Source organism: Ovis canadensis, chromosome 3, assembly GCF_042477335.2.
Source record: "Ovis canadensis isolate MfBH-ARS-UI-01 breed Bighorn chromosome 3, ARS-UI_OviCan_v2, whole genome shotgun sequence".
NCBI classification, from domain to species: Eukaryota; Metazoa; Chordata; class Mammalia; order Artiodactyla; family Bovidae; genus Ovis; species Ovis canadensis.
The window spans coordinates 226994477-227012621 of record NC_091247.1 but is presented as its reverse complement, the minus strand read 5'-3'; the positions used below and the strand labels follow the sequence as shown (position 1 = coordinate 227012621).

At 59.2% G+C, this 18145-nt stretch overlaps 1 protein-coding gene across 6 annotated transcripts in view; it reads right to left on the bottom strand.

Annotated features, from left to right (window-relative positions):
• The window catches only part of PRR5 (proline rich 5), a 53581-nt gene that overhangs the window by 14948 nt on the left and 20488 nt on the right, over window positions 1-18145 (bottom strand). For 5 of the 6 annotated variants that reach the window (XM_069581756.1, XM_069581755.1, XM_069581753.1 and 2 more), the window contains exons 2-3: window positions 11179-11301; window positions 2223-2303 (exon numbers count right to left, since the gene is read on the bottom strand). In XM_069581756.1, the coding sequence (XP_069437857.1) occupies window positions 2223-2303; window positions 11179-11291 (194 nt within the window). In that variant the 5' untranslated portion in view covers window positions 11292-11301. Of the gene's footprint in view, window positions 1-2222; window positions 2304-5157; window positions 5300-11178; window positions 11302-18145 lie in introns of those variants that run through there. The other variant, XM_069581757.1, reaches the window with a different exon arrangement.

The following is an 18145-nucleotide window of genomic DNA, read 5'->3' as shown; positions in this document are numbered from 1 at the left end:
TTTAGCATCATTCCTTCCAAAGAAATCCCAGGGTTGATCTCCTTGCAGTCTAAGGCACTCTCAAGAGTCTTCTCCAACACCACAGTTCAAAAGCATCAATTCTTCGGCGCTCAGCCTTCTTCACAGTCCAACTCTCACATACATACATGACCACAGGAAAAACCATAGCCTTGACTAGATGGACCTTAGTCGGCAAAGCAATGTCTTTGCTTTTGAATATACTATCTAGGTTGGTCATAACTTTTCTTCCAAGGAGTAAGCATCTTTTAATTTCATGGCTGCAATCACCATCTGCAGTGATTTTGGAGCCCAAAACACTAAAGTCTGCCACTGTTTCCACTGTTTCCCCATCTATTTCCCATGAAGTGATGGGACCGGATGCCATGATCTTCGTTTTCTGAATGTCGAACTTTAAGCCAACTCTTTTGCTCTCCTCTTTCACTTTCATCAAGAGGCTTTTTAGCTCCTCTTCACTTTCTGCCATAAGGGTGGTGTCATCTGCATATCTGAGGTGATTGATATTTCTCCCGGCAATCTTGATTCCAGCTTGTGTTTCTTCCAGTCCAGCGTTTCTCATGATGTATTCTGCATAGAAGTTATATAAGCAGGGTGACAATATACAGCCTTGACGTACTCCTTTTCCTATTTGGAACCAGTCTTTGTTCCATGTCCAGTTCTAACCGTTGCTTCCTGAGCTGCATAGAGGTTTCTCAAGACGCAGGTTAGGTGGTCTGGTATTTCCATCTCTTTCAGAATTTTCCACAGTTTATTGTGATCCACACAGTCAAAGGCTTTGGCATAGTCAATAAAGCAGAAATAGATGTTTTTCTGGAACTCTCTTGCTTTTTCCATGATCCAGTGGATGTTGGCAATTTGATCTCTGGTTCTTCTGCCTTTTCTAAAACCAGCTTGAACATCAGGGAGTTCACGGTTCACGTATTGCTGAAGCCTGGCTTGGAGAATTTTGAGCATTACTTCACTAGTGTGTGAGATGAGTGCAATTGTGCAGTAATTTGAGCATTCTTTGGCATTGCCTTTCTTTGGGATTGGAATGAAAACTGACCTTTTCCAGTCCTGTGGCCACTGCTGAGTTTTCCAAATTTGCTGGCATATTGAGTGCAGCACTTTCACAGCATCATCTTTCAGGATTTGAAACAGCTCAACTGGAATTCCATCACCTCCACTAGCTTTGTTTGTAGTGATGCTTTCCAAGGCCCACCTGACTTCACTAAAAACCACTCATCTGTACATTGTAAAAGGATAAATTGTATCTTAAAAAAAAAAACAAACATATATGGGCTTCCCTGGTACCTCAGACAGTAAATAATCTGCCGGCAATAAAGGAGACCCAGGTTTGATCCCTGGGTCAGGAAGATCCCCTGGAGAAGGAAATGGCCACCCACTCCAGTATTCTTGTCTGGGAAATCCCATGGACAGAGGAGCCTGGTGGGCTACAGCCCATGGGGTGCAGTCAGACACGACTGAGCGACTCACACTTTGAAGGGCCATCTTAGGCCTTCGGGGGGGGTGGGGTGGGGTGACCTTGTCCCAGGCCCTCGTTTACTCCTGCCCCGAGCTGACAAAGAGGTTTGCTGCCTGTTTACCCCAGGGTGCAGGGACAGGGTGGCACCGGCCGGGGCGTGAGGGAGAAAGAGCACGGAGGTGGGAAATGCCTCCTTGCACAAGGTAGCTGTGAGACCCTGGGCAAGTCTCTCGACCTCTGAGCTTCAGCCTCCTCCGCTACAACGTAGAACTAATGCCTCGGCCTTCCCAGATGCCCTCGACGCTGGTCTGTCCCAGCTCCCACAGCCGAGCTCAGTTCTCAGCCGTTGGCAGGAAATAAGGGGCGTTCAACTGAGCTGTAATGGCCTTTCTGGGAACAAAACTCCTGTCATTAGGCAGGTGGGTCCTTCCTCTTGTAACAGGATAAATATCCTTCGCGATGCTCAACGGCAGCTGGGAATGTGGGCGTCATCTTGAACCACTGCCCAAGTCCCTCCCTATTTCCCCTGCAAAGCGGTCCTGGACCAGAGAGTGGGGTGCGAAGGCCATGGGACACAGCTGGGGTCAAGGGTCACAGAGCGGTCACCGCCCACCTCAGCTCTAAGGGTAGAACCTGGGGCTAGAGGACAGGGGGGCCTGCCTGGGGTGCCCCCTTCCTAGCACGGCCCTCCTACCGCTCCCAGACCTGGGCCCGCATGACGGGACGGACGGCCACTCACCGGACACCTTCGTTCAGGCTGAAAAGCTCCTGGTCCGGCAGCCCCTTGCGCTGGAAGACGGCGATCACCCCGTTGTGGATGCTGAAGGGGAGGTTGGAGGGGGAGAAAAAAGGGTTGCTGACCAGAGGTCCTGAGCCCCAGCCTGCCTTCCCTCTCCCTTGGCGCCCCGCCTGCTCGGCTTGAAGCTGGGCAACGGCCTCTCGCAGAGAAGGCAGGCCTGGAGCACACAGATCGGCTGCCCCACGGGACCCCATCGGCCCCAGAGCCTCAGATCCCATCTCGAGCTCCAGCCCTGCCACGTCACCGAGCTCCCAGGTACCTTCCACACACTCTGCCTCCCTTCCTGTATCTCTGAACCCTCTGCGCCCAGGCCAGAAACTAGGGAACACCCTCTGATGGCCTCCTGCATCCCTAAAGATAACCACCTTGTGCTTCCAGGTGCCCTTGAGCTGGCCCCTGACTGCCTGAACTGGGAATCTGTGTTGTCTGCCCCTGGCCCCCCTGGGGAGGCTGCCCTCACCGCAGGGCCTTTGCATATGTCCCTCCTTCAGGTCCCAGGTGGTCTGTGTCTACCTTCCGTCAGTGCGCAGCTACGTGTTTATAGGTGACTTGTTTCATCGACTGGTTCCCACCACTATCTATAAACCTCAGAGCACAAGGCCCTGTGCCATTAGTGGCTGCGTGCTCTGGCCTGGCTCAAAAGTGAGCCTGGTAAATGCTGTTCGGTCCTTAAGTCGTGGCCAACTCTTTGTGACCCCATGGACTGCAGTGTGCCAGGCTCCTCTGGCATCTCCAGAAATTTGCTCAGATTCAAGTCCACTGAGCTGGTGATGCCATCCAGCCACCTCATCCTCTGCTGCCCCCTTCTCCTTTGGCCTTTAATCTTTCCCAGCATCAGGGTCTTTTCCATGAGTTGGCTAGTGACATTCATCCTGACTCTCCCTGGCCCTCCACATCCAGCTGGCCCTGAAGCCCTGCCCATCTCTACCCCCGAGATCTCCGCTGCACCGTCTTTCCTTCACACTCACCTGACCTCTGACTGCACAGCCGGCCTCCTCACTGCACCTGCCTCCACCCAGGGCCCTGCAGATACAGCCTAAAGCCTGAATGTGGCATCCAGGGCTTGTCTGGAATGGTTCCTCCCAACCAGGCAGAGTACTGGTGCCATACCTTAGGGTCTTTGTATTCATTTCTCCTGTGGGGGCGGGTGGTCCTTATGCTATCTACTAAAGTGAAAGTGAAAGTGAATGTGAAGTCGCTCAGTTGTGTCCAACTCTTTGCGACCCAGTGGACTGTAGCCCACCAGGCTCCTCTGTCCATGGGATTAGGCAAGTAACTATTCACGCTGGAGCTTTGGCTCAGGGGCCACCGCCTCCAAGAAGCCCTCCTGACATCCTCTCTTTCCCTCATGTCCTGCAGACTCACGTCCTGGCACTTTGCTGTTTACTTCCATGTTAGTTCCTGCCACCGGCCATAAGCTCCCAAGAGTGAGAATCAGGGCTGGTGGCTCCACCGCCCTCCACTTAGGACCCGGTTGCTGCTGTAAGGCTCAGCACCATAGACTGCTTCCTGGTGTTTAGGGACAGCTGGACACGTGTTGCTGTGCACACCATGGAGGAGGCGGCGGCTACCAAGCTCCCAGAGCCCTTGTCTGCTCTCCCCAGCCCCACCATTCCTAGTAACGTGGACTGGCCACCCACTTTGCAGATGAGGAAACTGAGGTTCAGAGCGGCCAGGTTCCAGGAGGCCACTGAGCACCCCCAACAGCTGTCCCTACTTTCTGTGGAGCCAGCAGTGGGCAGGGCTTCCAGCTCGCACCCTAGAAGGGGCAGGGCAGGGGCAGGGCCCCCACGCCCCGGGTGGGTGAAGGCAGCTCTGAGCAGTGCAGGGACACACCTGGGGACCAGGCCAGGTGCCTCGTCCCCTGACCTGAGGCCCGACCACCCAGGCTGCTTATTCACATGGCCAGGGCCACACGCTCTCCCACTTGTTTCCTGCCTGAGACATAGGGGTCACAAGCGTGACTGCCCCCAGGACCGGGGGGATGAAAGCCTGGCCAGGCCCGAGCCTCAGTGTGGTCCCGGCTGGGATCGCGCTTGCCTCCAGCAGGAGGCCTGTGTGGACCCGGCCTACAGCTCTGACACAGGCCGGCTGTTCCCCATTTACAGGCTAAAAAAAGTAAGAGTCTGTTGGGAAGTCAAACGGCGGCAGGAAGCCGGACAGCAGCTGCCACCCTGACATCCGAACAGCCGGGGACCTGCGCCTGGTGGGGCTGTAGGGGGTCAGCCCCTCCCAATCCTGCCAGAGGCGGGAGCCCAGGGCGCTGGCACGTGGGGCCCTGTGGGGCCTGGCCACTCCGGAGGCTCAGAGGGGCCTAGCTGAGTCCTCCCTGGGGCCCAGGCCTCCGTCAGGCTGAGGGGACGGCCTGGGGGAAGGCCTCGTCAGCCTCCCGGGCCTGGTCCTGCTGTTCTCAGCAGCCTCTTCAAATCCTTCCTCCTGCCTCCAGTGAACGTTCTGGAGGAACCCCAGCCCGCTCTGGTCCGCCACGCAGAGGCCACCCTAACCACATGCCTTTGGATGGGAAGACCGGCTTTTGGGGGAAGCCTTCCAGAGGCCCTTGGGGGTCCAGCACCCACTGGATCACCTGCACCGCCCCCTACCCCGCCTCAGGCCTTCATCCTTGCTGTCCCCTCTCCTGCAGGCTCACCATGAAGTCAGGACCCTCTCCCCTCCCACCTGTGTGGGGAGTGTATTTGACCCTATCTTCTTTTGCAAGAGGAGAGCTCTGTCTGGATCATTGCCTGCTTCTCGCAGCCCAGGCCTCACACCGCTCTATGTGTATGTGAGCAGCACCCTGCCCAGCCCTGGGGTCCCCCTTGAGTTCCCCAGCCATCCTGGCCTCCTGCTCTGTGGACCCTGATCCTGCTCCACCCACCTCTAGCCCCAAGGCTGGTCTCAGTTTGCATCCCAGCCCTGGGTTCCCCGGCTGCACACCTCTGCCAAGATTGGACCGCTCGTGCCTCAGTTTCCCCATCCATACAATGGGACTCATATAATCACAGCTGCTGCAGGAGACACTGGGAAACAGACAGCACCCTGTGGGGTTACGTGTGTCACACATACAGCATCAGAGTTGACTGTGGGGGTGGGGTGGGGGGCAGGGGTGCCCCTAGAAGCATCCCCCATGGCTCTACCATCTGCCTCGGGGTTTTCTCCATCTCCTAGCCATGCATGAGGTGGGGACTACGATAGCCCAAGCTGCAGAAGGAAGGTGAGGCTCAGAGAAGCCAGGGCACGCCCAGCGTCATACAACTTGACGCTTGGTGGGGCCAGAAAGGAGCCCGGGGCCCACCGTCCTCCCACCCCACGTGGCTGCTCCAAATGGGGGTGGCGGCCAGGCAAGGTCCTGCTGCTTCCTATTTCTCTGCAGCTGACGTTCCACGCAGTTTGTAAAGTTTTGAGTTGGGTCAAGAATAAAGCCCTGCTGGGATAGAGAGGAGACCGGGGCAGGGGTGGGGTGGCGGAGAGAGGACGGGAGTGGAGAGGCAAGGCCCCTGTAGGACTTCTCCCCTCAAACAGAAGTGAAACCCCAGCCCGCGGCCTCCCCGAGCACGGCAGGCAGGCCCAGCTGGGACACGGGCAGTGGCCCAGTGGAAACCGCAGGCGGCCAGGGGCCCGAGTGGAGGCCGACCCATCACCTCTTCTTGCTGGGAGGCCCTCTCCAGACCTCCCGCCCACCTAGGGAGACAGGACAGCAGGAACCAGTCTCAGCACCTGTCATCCGAGCACAGGGCGAGGAGAGAAGCCCAGGACCCCTGAGTGAGGCTCCACGGCCCCCACGATGGGGCCCAGACCTGCTGCCCTCAGGGCTGGCCGGGGTCCCCGTGCTCAGGCCGGGGGGGAGGCAGGGCTGACTGTGGGGCTCCGGGGGGACCTGCCTTGGCTGCCCTGGCGTGGGGCTGCCAGCAGGTGGGAGCCCAGCAGGGCAGGACCCTGGCCGCACCTCTCCCTGTCACTCATCTGTCCGTGTAGGAAACCCTGGCAGAGAGTGAGCAGGCGACAAAGCCCTGGCAGGTCACACAACACGTCTCCAGGGGTTCCTGGGAAGGCTGGGGCCACGGGCGAGGTCTGGAGGTGGAGGCCTGCTCTGCTCCGGACCTGCCTCTGGAGCCTCAGGAAACAAGCGAGGCATGCAGGCCTCCGCCAGGTGTGCCCCTCACCCTCTTAACTGCCTGGTGCCCCAGACTGAGTAGGTAGGGGCGGCGGGGATGCCAAGCACAGGCTCCCACTGGCCTCCCCCTCCCGCTCCCAAACACCCGTCACCCTGGAGGCTTCAGCCAGCCTCCTTCGGCCACCCAGAGACCCCCATGAAGTGGTGGCAGGAGCTCTGAACTTAGAACTGGACAGGTCTCCTCGCCTCCGAGCCTCAGTGTCCTCATCTGCAAGGTGGGGACAGGAGTCCCACCTTGCAGGCTGCTGCAGGGAAGGAAGGCAGCCTTTTCCATGCCCAGGGTTGGGACAGGGCCCAATACCGGTTGGGGGTGGGCACCCCCATCGGAGGGATGTGGCGTTCAGGGCCCAGGAGGAGAGCTGGGCACAGGACACTCTCCGCCCCCCGCCTCGCCCCTCCAGGACCAGGGATGGGTGGACGAGCAGGGCGGGCTGCAGCCTCTGGGCTCCCACTGCCAACTCCCGCCTGGCCTGGCCCCAGTGGACACGAGCCCTGGGCCGTGGCTTCAAGTCAGACCAGGGTTCAGACCCAGCGTTAGCAGGGGCTCTTGGTCAAGTCCCTCTCCTTCTCTGGCCTCGGTTTCTCTGAAGGCCGCCATTGCAGCCTTGGAGCAGGAATGAGAGGGCCCCACCCCTGCATTGCATGGGCACCCACAGCTGGAAGGCAGGCAGGTGACTGGCTCAGGCATTCGGGCGACGAGTAGGGCTCCCTAATAGTCTATACCTGTGGCCCAAATGCAGGACTCAGGCCAGGGTTTGGGGGGCTCTGCCTGTCCCCCAGCTGGCCCCTCAGCTCAGGGACATGACCTTTGTACAGCTCAACGCCCTGCACACACAGAAGGGTCCAGACCGAGCGAGGTGCTACCTGGGGCCAGCACAAGGACAGACAGGGACAGAGCATGCCACCTCCCAGCCCCTGGGGAGGGGACGAGGGGCTGTGGGTGGGGTGACAGGTGAGGCGCCTAGCCCTCTGCAGGGCCAGCCCTGGGACGGGCCCAGGCACAAGCCCACCCTGGAAAGCAGCCGCAGGGGCTTAGGAAACAGCTTCCGACGGTTCTGCTCTAGTTTCTGGTTCATGAGTGTGGCCTGGTGGGCCAGCCCTGCACCCAGAGCTCCCCTGCGCACCCACGGGAGAAGGGAGGGCAGTCCCCTGCCGCGCATGGCCAGTGTTCACACTCCCCCATGGTTGTGTCCTTCCTAGCACTGACTACCACCTGCTCAGGCCTCGTGGGTTTACCTGCGGCCCTGTGTACCTCCTGACCCCCTTCCTCGACTCCCGACTCCATGCCTGGGGCTGGGACAGTGCCAGTGGGTGAATGAGTGGACAAAGGAAGGAATGGCCAGTTGGCGCGTGGGTGCCCCCGTCACGGGCACATGCTCTGTGTTTTGTCCCACATCCAGATGAGGGAACAGAGGCCCAGGGAGGTCAGAGGACTGGCCCAGGTCACTGCAGTGGGTCTCCAAGAAATTCATGTCCTCCCAACGCCCTAGATCTTATTTGTAAACAGAGTCTTTGCAGACGTAATTAGTTAAGGACTCTGAGACAAAACCAGTCTGGATTTAGGCTGGGCGCTACATCCAACGACTGGTGTCTGTATAAGAAGAAAGAGAGGGAGGACAAGACACAGGTGGAGACAGACACAGAGAATGGAGCGGTGTGGTCAGAGGCCAAGGAGCCATGGGGAACTGTAAGAGGCAGGAAGGACACTCCCTCCCCTGCAGCCTCCAGAGGGAGGGAGGCCCCGCGGACACCTGATTTTGGACTCCTGCACTCCAGACTGGGAGAGAAGGAGTTTGTTGTTTTGAGCCACCAGTTCAGCTCAGTTCAGGTCAGTCGCTCAGTCGTGTCCGACTCTTTGCGACCCCATGAATCACAGCACGCCAGGCCTCCCTGTCCATCACTAACTCCCGGAGTTCACTCAAACTCATGTCCATTGAGTTGGTGATGACATCCAGCCATCTCATCCTCTGTCATCCCCTTCTCCAGCCGCCCTCAATCCCTCCCAACATCAGGGTCTTTTCCAACGAGTCAACTCTTCACATGAGGTGGCCAAAGTACTGGAGTTTCAGCTTTAGCATCAGTCCTTCCAATGAACACCCAGGACTGATCTCCTTTAGGATGGACTGGTTGGACCTCCTAGCAGTCCAAGGGACTCTCAAGAGTCTCCTCCAACACCACAGTTCAAAAGCATCAATTCTTCGGCACTCAGCTTTCTTTATAGTCCAACTCTCATCTCACATCCATATGTGACCACTGGAAAAACCACAGCCTTGACTAGAGAGAGGGACCAAGTTTGTGCCAATTTTTTTACAGTTGCCCTGGGAAACTAACATGGCCACACAGAGAAAGGGGGTTCACTTTGGACTCAAAATGAGGCATCCACAGCTCAGCAAGGCAGGTCCTGCACTGCCCTGCACCCCGAGGCTGTTGTCCTGGGGAAAACTGCAAGGAGTGGGGTGGACCAGCAGGCAGGCTGCAGCTAGAAGAGGCCCCGGCCCCTTGGTGATACCCGTGGAGCGCCGGTGGGGAAGACCCTGTCCCTCGCTGACTCAGGGCTCTCTCTGCTAGGGGGAGGACAGCAGGCGCTGTGCTGTGCGGCATCAGTGCGGGCAGGCCTCCTGGTCCTCTCCTTCTTCCCCTCTAAATGGGGGTAATCGTATCTCCCTCCCCGGGTTATGCTGGCAGCAGGCAAAGTGAGCCAGGGGCCCCCTGCAGGGGCTCAGCTGCAGGAGTGTGGCCGGGCAGGTCCAGCTGCAACGGGTGCAAGGCCAGGTGGTTAGGAGCCTTGGGGGAGCTGGCTGCCGGCCGGGCCACACCCTACAGTCCGCCAGGGATGGGGCACAGAATGGCTCTGAGGTCCTGAAGTTCCTTTAGGTTAAGAAAAAAAACAGTGGCGGGGAGGGGGGGCGGGCCCATGTGGCCTCTCCCTACAGGCACCCCCCTGGGCTCCGGAAGACTCAGAGCCGATCCTAGGGTGCCCCCACCTCTGCCTGGAGACCCCCGAGTAGCGGTGAGCACTGCAGGAGAAAGTTGCTGTTGGTGGAAGTCAGGAACCAGTAGACTTCTAGCACGCACGTGCGCTCAGCTGCTCCAGTCGTGTTGGACTCTCCGTGACCCTGCGGACGGAAGCCAGGCTCCTCTGTCCATGGGCTTCCCCAGGCAAGAATGCTGGAGTGGGTAGCCATTCCCTTCTCCAGGGGATCTTCCTGACTGAGGGACTGAACCCGTGTCTCTTAGGTCTCCTGCACTGCCAGGCGGGTTCTTTATTAGCAGTGCCACCTGGGAACCCATGAGAGGCCCCCCCTAAAACCTATCCCTACAAGGCCCACCCTGACATGTCCCCAGAGTGAATTTGAGCTTGAGTCGTGAGTTACCAAACACCTATTACGTGCTAGACACACGCTGAGGGCTTGAGTATAGATCTTCACCTTTAATCCCTACAACAGCCTAGGAGGTGGGCATTTTAAGGACAAGGAAACTGAGGACCAGGGAGCCTCAGTGACTCTCTCAAGCAGGGAAGAGGCAGACTTGGAATGTGAATTAGCTCTGTCTCCTCCGGCTGGATCAGGTCAGAGAGTCGAGGAGGGGGACTGCTTCTCTCTCAATGCTGCGCGTGGAGGAACTGTACGCGGGCACTGGGCCCAGGAGATGCCCCAAGGGGAGTCCTTCCCTCCCTATCCCCACACCAGTCCTGTAAGAAGGAACGCTGACCCATGGGGAAACTGAGGCCGACAGGTCCCTAACTCTCAAGCCGCTCGCAACCTGGTAGAGGACAGAAGCGAAGGGCGCAGAGGCTGGTCTCAGGCTGGCAGCCCCGTGCTTCCCGTCGCGCTCAGGAATAGGTGAGTGTCCACGCTGACAGTTGGTTTCCTGGTGGCCCAGACCACAGACGGTGGAGCATCTGGCAGGGCGTGTGCAGTGGTGGGGGCGGTACACATCCACAGCCCCCCTGGACAGCCTGCGCCCCTCTCTTCTCCTCCCCTCCCACTTTCCTTTCGGTGGAAATTATCTGTTTTTGAAAAGGGCTCCTGAGCAAACACGGTGGGAAACCCCACTAAACAAATCGTCTCTTTTTCCGGATTCCCTCAGCCTCGCTCTTCAAACAAAGCTGGTGGGGTGGGGGTGGGACTTCCCACGGCCCCTGCTTGTCTGGGAAGGGCTCGCTGGGGGAGGGTCGTCTCAGGAATGCCAGGCAGCTGCTGCTGCTGCACCCCTGCTGACAGCTGGGAGGGCAGGGGCCCTCCCCCCGCGCTCAAGGGAAAGCCGGCCGCCCCCACTCCCGACCAAAGGGACCTAAACGCAGAAACAGGAAGCAGAGCAACCCATCGACTGCGCCCGCGAAGCTCATCTGCGAAATGGGATAAATACTTCCTGCTCTATTTACCTCCCAGGTTGCCATGAGCAGGGGCATGGGGGGCGAAGACGTGGGAAGACCCTCGGAGGAAGGCAGGCTTGCGGGATTCGGGCCCACCCCGCCACCCACTAGCTGCGGGGGTGGGGTAGGGGTGTCCCTGGGACCAGCCCTGGGCCCGCGGTCTCGTCCCTCCGTTCTAGAAACACGCTGCACTAAACTTCCCTCCCCGCCCGCATAACTCCGGCGGAGCGAGTTCTCCGCACCCTAGGAGGCGCAGAGCTGCCCCCCGGGCACAGTCCTTCGCTCCAGGCGCCCCCGCCGCCCCCTGGCTCTGGGATCCGCGGGGGCCGGCCGGGAGGGCGCGGCCTTACCTGTTCCAGGTGGCGTTGGCGCAGGCCCGGCGCTGCTGCGTGCCCCGCTCGTCCGCGGCGGCGGCGGCGGCCGGCTCTCTCTTGCCCAGGTCACTGAGGCTGGGCGAACTCATGAACTTCAACCTGCGGAGAGTCCTCATGGTGACCTCCCTTGGCGGCGGGCTCCGCGCCCACGCGCGCTCCGCGCCGCGCCCTGCGCCACGCCGCGCCGCGGGCCCCAGCCGGCGCTGCGCCCTCTACGAGGAAACTTGGGCGAAAGCAGGAAGCCGGGCGGCCCTCCCGGGGCCCGCCCCGGCCCCGCGCCTCCGCCCCGGGCCCCACGCCGGCCGCCGCGCCGGGTTAATCATTGCTCCGAACGGCCGCGGCGCGCAGCGCCCGGAGCTCGGCTGATACCGCGCGGACCCGGCGCAAAAGGGGCCCGGGGGCGGGGCCGGACTGAGGGGGCGGGGTGCTGGGCCGGGGCGGGGCGTGGGCGTGGCCTCTGAAGAGGGCGTGCACAGAGGCGGGGCCTCGAGCTGGGGGCGTGGCATCCAGAGAGGGCGTGTGTAGAGGCGGGGCCACGAGCTGGGGGCGGGGCCGGCTCCTCCACGGCAGCCTTAGCGGTAAAAGGCTTTAGCGCCTGAGTCCGCCCTCCTGGAGTCGCGCTCTGGGTTCCCTCTGTTCTTCCAAGGGCCACAAGTGCCCACCAGAAACCAACACGCACGACTGCACAATCAGACCCCAATCGCCCACCCCGCGATAGGCCCTGCGGCCACATCCCGACGGTGCTCTGCTCCGTGCCCGGCCCAGGACCCCTGCTGCGGTTGGTGTACCAAGTGCCTCCTACCTCTCCATCCCTCCCCACTAAAGGCTGCGCCCAGACAGATTTATCAAGACCCCCCCATGTGGACACAGGCTTCTCCCTGGTTCTCATGAAGGTTAACTAGGTCGAGGTCTTCAGCCTATTTTCCAGTTGAGAAAACCAAGGCTCAGAAGGTGAAAGAACCTGCCCAACGCTATAATGAACAAACAGCAAAGCTGGACCTAACTCAGGCCTCCTGAGCCCATGGCAAAACATCCCTCCAGCTTCTGGGATGCCCATGGGGCTCCCTGGCCCTTGCCCTCTCCATCAGACAGGGCAAGACAGTGTCGCACCCCTCCTGCGTTCCCACGGCCTTTCCCGAAGCAAGGCCTTTACCACTAGAGGCCTGGCCTCACGTCTTCCTGTAAATGTGTCCCGTGTGCATCACTGGGGGAGAGGAGGAGCAGAGCCTAGAGTTTCAGCATGCGAAGGAAGGGTGCTCAGACCCCCTTTCCCCAACGCTGTACAGAAGATGGAACTGAGCCCCGGGGGCCTCCCAGGCCCCCATCCAGGCTCTCTGTATGAGATACCTGCCCCCCTCCCCCTGTCAATGACAGAGCCAAAGCCCCTGCCGCCACCCCTCCCTCACTCCGCTGGTCTTGGTAATTCAGCCCGACACAGTGTAGGTCCACATTACCGTCCCCACTCAGAGGCTAGAATCTGTACCTCAGTGTGGAAGAGGTGGTGATGGTGGAGGAGAGGTCTGGCTCAACCCCCTGCCCCCTCAAGGCTGGGGCTCTTTCTGCTGAATGCCCCAGGTGGGATGATTTGCCAAGCGCAGGCTGAGCAACCAATGAGCGTCTTTTGTGGCTCCAGGAGCAAGGAGAGCCTCATATGAGGTGTATGGACTGGGGAGGAGACACTGTCCAGGGAAAAGCAACCGACGTTTCGCAAGCACGTACTGCACACCAGGCATTACCCTCACCCTCGGGAGGCAGAGTTCTGCCCAGCAAGCCCCCTGACTCTGAGCTCAGAATCAAGGGGTCAGAGATCTCTGACTCCCCCAGAGGACATCACCCCCAAGGCTGAGACCTGCATGACCCAGCGTGAATGACAGGCCAGGAGGGACCTGGTGGTTTCCACGCCCTTGTAGAAACAACTGTGGATCCTGTCTGCTCCTTCCACCTCCACTGTCACCTCCCCAGCCCAGGACAACAGACACCCCGACTGGTCTCCCTGGGGCCACCCAGGCCACGGGACAAGCCCGTCCTCCAGGTGGTGACCAGGGTGATCCTCGGCATACCATGCGCCCTCCTGCGCTTGGAGCTCCTGCTGGTTCCCACTGCCCTGGGGATCAAGTCCAGAGCCTGGAATCCTTGGAGGACCATCCTGCCTCTCCTCGCCCCCCCCTTCTGACTGCCTTCACCTTGGTTAGGCTCAGGGTTCCCTCTGGTCATCTGATGGCTTCTCCATGCGATGCCTTAAGCCAGGGGGTCCAGGACTATGATATAGTTCACCACTGCATTCTTGAGGTCAGTACACAATAGGTATGCGGGAAATATTTGGTTAAATGGATGGATAAATATCTGTCTCACAGGTGGGAGGGGATTCAGTGCACTGTGAATATTGCCACACTGAGGCTTTCCTGGTGGCTCAGTGGTAAGGAATGTGTCTGCCAACGTAGATCCCTGGTTTGGGAAGATTCCACACACCTCGGAGCAACTAAGCCCCTGCGTCACAACTATTAAGCCTGTGCTCTAGAACCGGGGAACTGTGACTACTGAGCCCACGGGCCACAACTACTGAAGCCTGCACACTCCACAGCGTGGCTCTGCGATGAGAAGCCACGGCAACGAGAAGGCTGTGTGTGCAATGGGAGAAGAGGCCCTGCTGGCAGCAGCTGGAGAAGGGCCCTTGCAGCAGAGGAGACCCAGCAGAGTCAATTAATGAATAAAATTATACATAGAAAAAGAGTTGCCGCCCTGGACAGAGGCAGAACCGCTGTCACTGCCCCTGGTGTAAATGCAGCAGACAGCCACCAGGGCCCGTTCACATCCCGGTGGACAGGGTGAAGGGCGGGCTCCCGAGCTGGAGGCAGGCTCTCGGGGGAGGGCGCTGGCTTCGTGCGCTCGGTGCCCTCAGATGGGAAGAACTCAGCCACTGGCAGGACCTGGCTGGCACGAGGGGCCAGCTCAGTGCAGAGGGAGGCTGGACTGTTCTGGATGTGGGCGGTAAGGGCAGTCCAAGGAGCGGGGCAGGAGCGGGGCTAGAAGAGGAGGGGCCGGGAGAAGTGGCCAGCCAGAAATGCCGGAGGTGGGGCTGGCTGGCTCAAGGATTTAAAAGCCATGCCCCGTCGGTGCTAAATGCTTAACTGCACCCCCTAAGCCCAGCAGCAGACCTCTGTACGATCCGTCTGCAACCAACGGCCCAGTGCTGGGGGTGTAGTGGAGACCCAGGGGTCTTCTGTGTTTGGGCTGGTGACAGGCAGGGAGGGGTTCGGGGTGGGTAGGGGCTGGACAGGCAGGGGAGCAGGCAGCCCCCAGGGCCAGAATCTGAGGCAGAGGCTGGGAGGAGACAAACCATCCCAGCCCCTAAAGCAGAGGGCAACGGGGAGGCCAAAGACCAAGTCCGGCCCCTAAACGTGTTCTGCACAGCTCGCGGTGCGGGGGAGAAAAACAAAACACCCAAACTGCCCACAGCCAGGGTTTCACCACGGAGCACTGACACAGAAGCCCTGATTTCTGGCTTCCTGGGAAATGTCAGATGACCGGGCCTCCCGGGCCTGAGGCCCCACATGACCACTCTGACTGGGATGCTGCCCCCGCAGGCAGGCAGGAGGTCTCCCGGTGCCCACTGGGCCCTCCACTCACTCATGGAGGCTTCTGCACCAGGTAAGGGGTTGGGGACTGAGCAACCGTACGGCGGGGTGGGGCTGGGTTGGGCCCGTGTGTGCCTGGGATGCAGGGAAGGGAATGCCCTCTGTTCAAGGGAATGGGAGACAGGGGTACCCATTCATGCACCCCTGAGGCTGCCAGAGTAACCTTGCTGCAAAAGCTGTGCCAGGCCTGATGGCATCAACCACATCCTCTCCTCCTTCAGGAGCGAAACTTCATCCCAGCCCCTCCCCCACCAGCGGGAGGTCAGTACCTGGTGCAGGACCCTGGTCACTAAGGGGGACCCACAGGGCTTTTCTTTCTGTTGGGGGAGGGAGCCCTGGGCAGAACGGGGGTCCACTGGACCTGCCATCAAGTCTGGTGACCTCTCGGATCTTGGTCTGCCCATCAGTAAGATGGATGGGGTTGAGGGACATGGGACTGAGATCCCATAAAACCCTTCTCCTGCAAGGAGATCAAACCAGTCAGTCCTAAAGGAAATTAACCCTGACTATTCATTCGGACTGATACTGAAGCTACAATACCTTGACCACCTGATGTGAAGAGCCAACTCATTGAAAAAGAACCTAAGGCTAGGAAGGATTGGGGGCAGGAGGAGAAGGGGACAACAGAGGATGAGATGGCTGGATGGCATCAGCAACTCAATGGACATGGGTTTGAGCCACCTCCATGAGATGGTAAAGGACAGGGAAGCCTGGCGTGCTGCAGTCCACGGAGTGGCCAAGAGCTGGACACGACTTAGTGACTGAACAACGACAAAGCCCTTCAGGAGCCACATGCCCCCTGTAGCTGTGGCAGGAGATGGCGGCCCAGGTGTCTTCGATCCTCGAGGTGACTGTGCTGAGGGGCTGGTCCAGAGGTTTTGTCTTCATGGTCAAGGTGCAAGGACTGGCAATGACCTTTAGGATGGGCTCAAGGCACTGGGACTTGGCATCAGAAAGTCCTTCGGGGCTAGGAACCCCGGCCAGGATCTTTGAGGGTGACGCCTGGGGTTGCTCGGAAGTATCTCAGGGACTCTGCAAACCCCTGGGCATGGCTCAGTCATGTGCCCACTTCACAGATGGACAGCCTGACACCTGGGAGCAGGATGCCAGGAAGTCCGTGCGGCCCTGGAACCCAGGCCTCCAGGCTTCTAGGCCACCAGGGGTAGTACAGGAGTGGAGAAGAGGCAGCCAGCCGCCAGCTCCGTGGACCTCTTGCTGGCGCTGACCTCAGCCGGCTGCACCCTGCCCGCTTGGAGGGGCACTTCCGCCCCCTGGTGGCAAAGGCTGGTGCTCCCCACAGCAGGCTGGGACTATCCCTCCAGTTCGCTGAGGAATCCCACCGGCCAGTGGCTCTGCACTCTGGGGGCATGGACACCCGGGAGGGGCCCCACCCAGGCACTGAGAGCCCTGAGGGGAGTACCTGACCCATGTCTCCTTTCTCTGAGATGGGCAAGACCCCCGTGCTGAGGGGAGGTGGGACGAGACCATTCACATGGTTGTGGGATACACGCCAAAGGGTGGCTTACTGTTGGCTGACAGTCGCAGAAAGAGACTGGAGTCAGGCCTGAGCCCCCACCACCCACGGTGACACCAGCATCACCTGGCGATTAGACTGGTCATCTCCGAAGGCTTTGCAATGCGATGGTTCTCAGTGACTGTCCCAAGGCTGGACAACCAGTCCTCAGGCTGGATGGGCACCAGGCCATCAGAAGCAGAATGTACTGTATAGTTCATGAGTGGGGGGACTTTCAGAGGCGCCCCTGTGCCCAGCCTGGGGTGGGGGCACCACCAGCAGAGGTGGGTGGGTCCTGCCCTCGAGGTTGTTGTTCAGTCACTGAGTCATGCCCCACTCTTTGCGATTCCACGGACTGCAGCAAGCCAGGCTCCCCTTCACTATCTCCTGGAGTTTGCTCAAATTCGTGTTCACTGAATCGGTGATGCGATCCAACCATCTCAGCCTGTGCCGCCTGCTTCTCCTTCTGCCTTCAGTCTTCAGACTTGGGGAGCTTTTCTCTCTGGCTTCATCGTTGTTGCTGTTCAGTAGCTCAGTTGTGTCCAGTTCTTTGCGGCCCCATGGACTGCAGCACTCCAGGCTTTCCTGTAATTCACCATCTCTCAGAACTTCCTCAAACTCATGTCCATTGAGCTGATGCCATCCAACCATTTCATCCTCTGTCGCCCCCTTCTCCTCCTGCCTTCAATCTTTCCCAGCATCAGAGTCTTCTCCAATGAGTGGGCTCTTCACATCAGGTGGCCGAAGTATTGGAGCTTCCGCTTCAGTCCTTCCAATGAATATTCAGGGTTGATTTCCTTTAGGATGGACTGGTTGCATCTCCTTGCAGTCCAAGATACTCCAGGGAAAAGTGTCCCTTCTGGTGATTTCAGAGTCAGTACCAACTATTATTACCCCTGTTTCAGAGACGGAGACAGTGAAGGTGAGGGGGGGTGAGCTGTCTGCTTGAGCTGTCAGCTAAGAAGCATGGGGGCAGGGATGCTGTACTGCTGGGGAGACAAAGCTCACCTCCCCAGGGCTTTAATAAATGATGGAGACATTTATTGAGCACCTACTGCATGCCTGGCATTAGGTGTTGGAAACACAGCAGGGGACAAAAAAGCCAGGGTCTCTGCTGTCAGGGGGCGCTCACCATTCCATCCGAGCTCTGCCATCTGACATCTCCTGACATGTTCACGGTCCCCTCAAGCCTTCTCCCTACCAGCAGAGCTCCTGCCCCCACCCCGCTGCCACCAGGACCCACTTGGGCCCCCCTTCCCCAGACTAGCGGCCTCTCTCCTCTGCTCTCAGAACCCTCCCCTCCTCCTTCTGGATCTGGATCCCAGGCCTGGGGTGGGGTGGGGGTGGGCATTCTGACCAGGAGACGTCCCTGTTCTTAGATCCCAAAACGGCATCCACTAGAGACTCTGGCAAGCCTCAGTTTCTCATCTTCAACAATTGGTTCTCAAGGTCTCTCCCGGGAGAGTGCTGTGCAACTCTTGTCGTTATTCAGTCGCTCAGTCGTGTCGAACTCTTTGCGACCCCAAGGACTGCAGCGCCAGGCTTTCCCGGCCTTCAGTATCTCTCGGAGTTTGCTCAAACTCCTGTCTGTTGAGTTGGTGATGCCATCCAACCATCTCATCCTCTGCCGCCCCCTACTCCTTTTGCCCTCCATCTTTCCCAGCATCAGGGCCTTTTCCAATGAGTGGGCTCTTCGCGTCAGGTGACCAAAGTATTGGAGCTTTGTTTTTTTTTGTGGAACCCTGATTCTGGTCTATAGGTAGGTCCCTGTGGTAAAGCAGGAGAGATTCCAGGC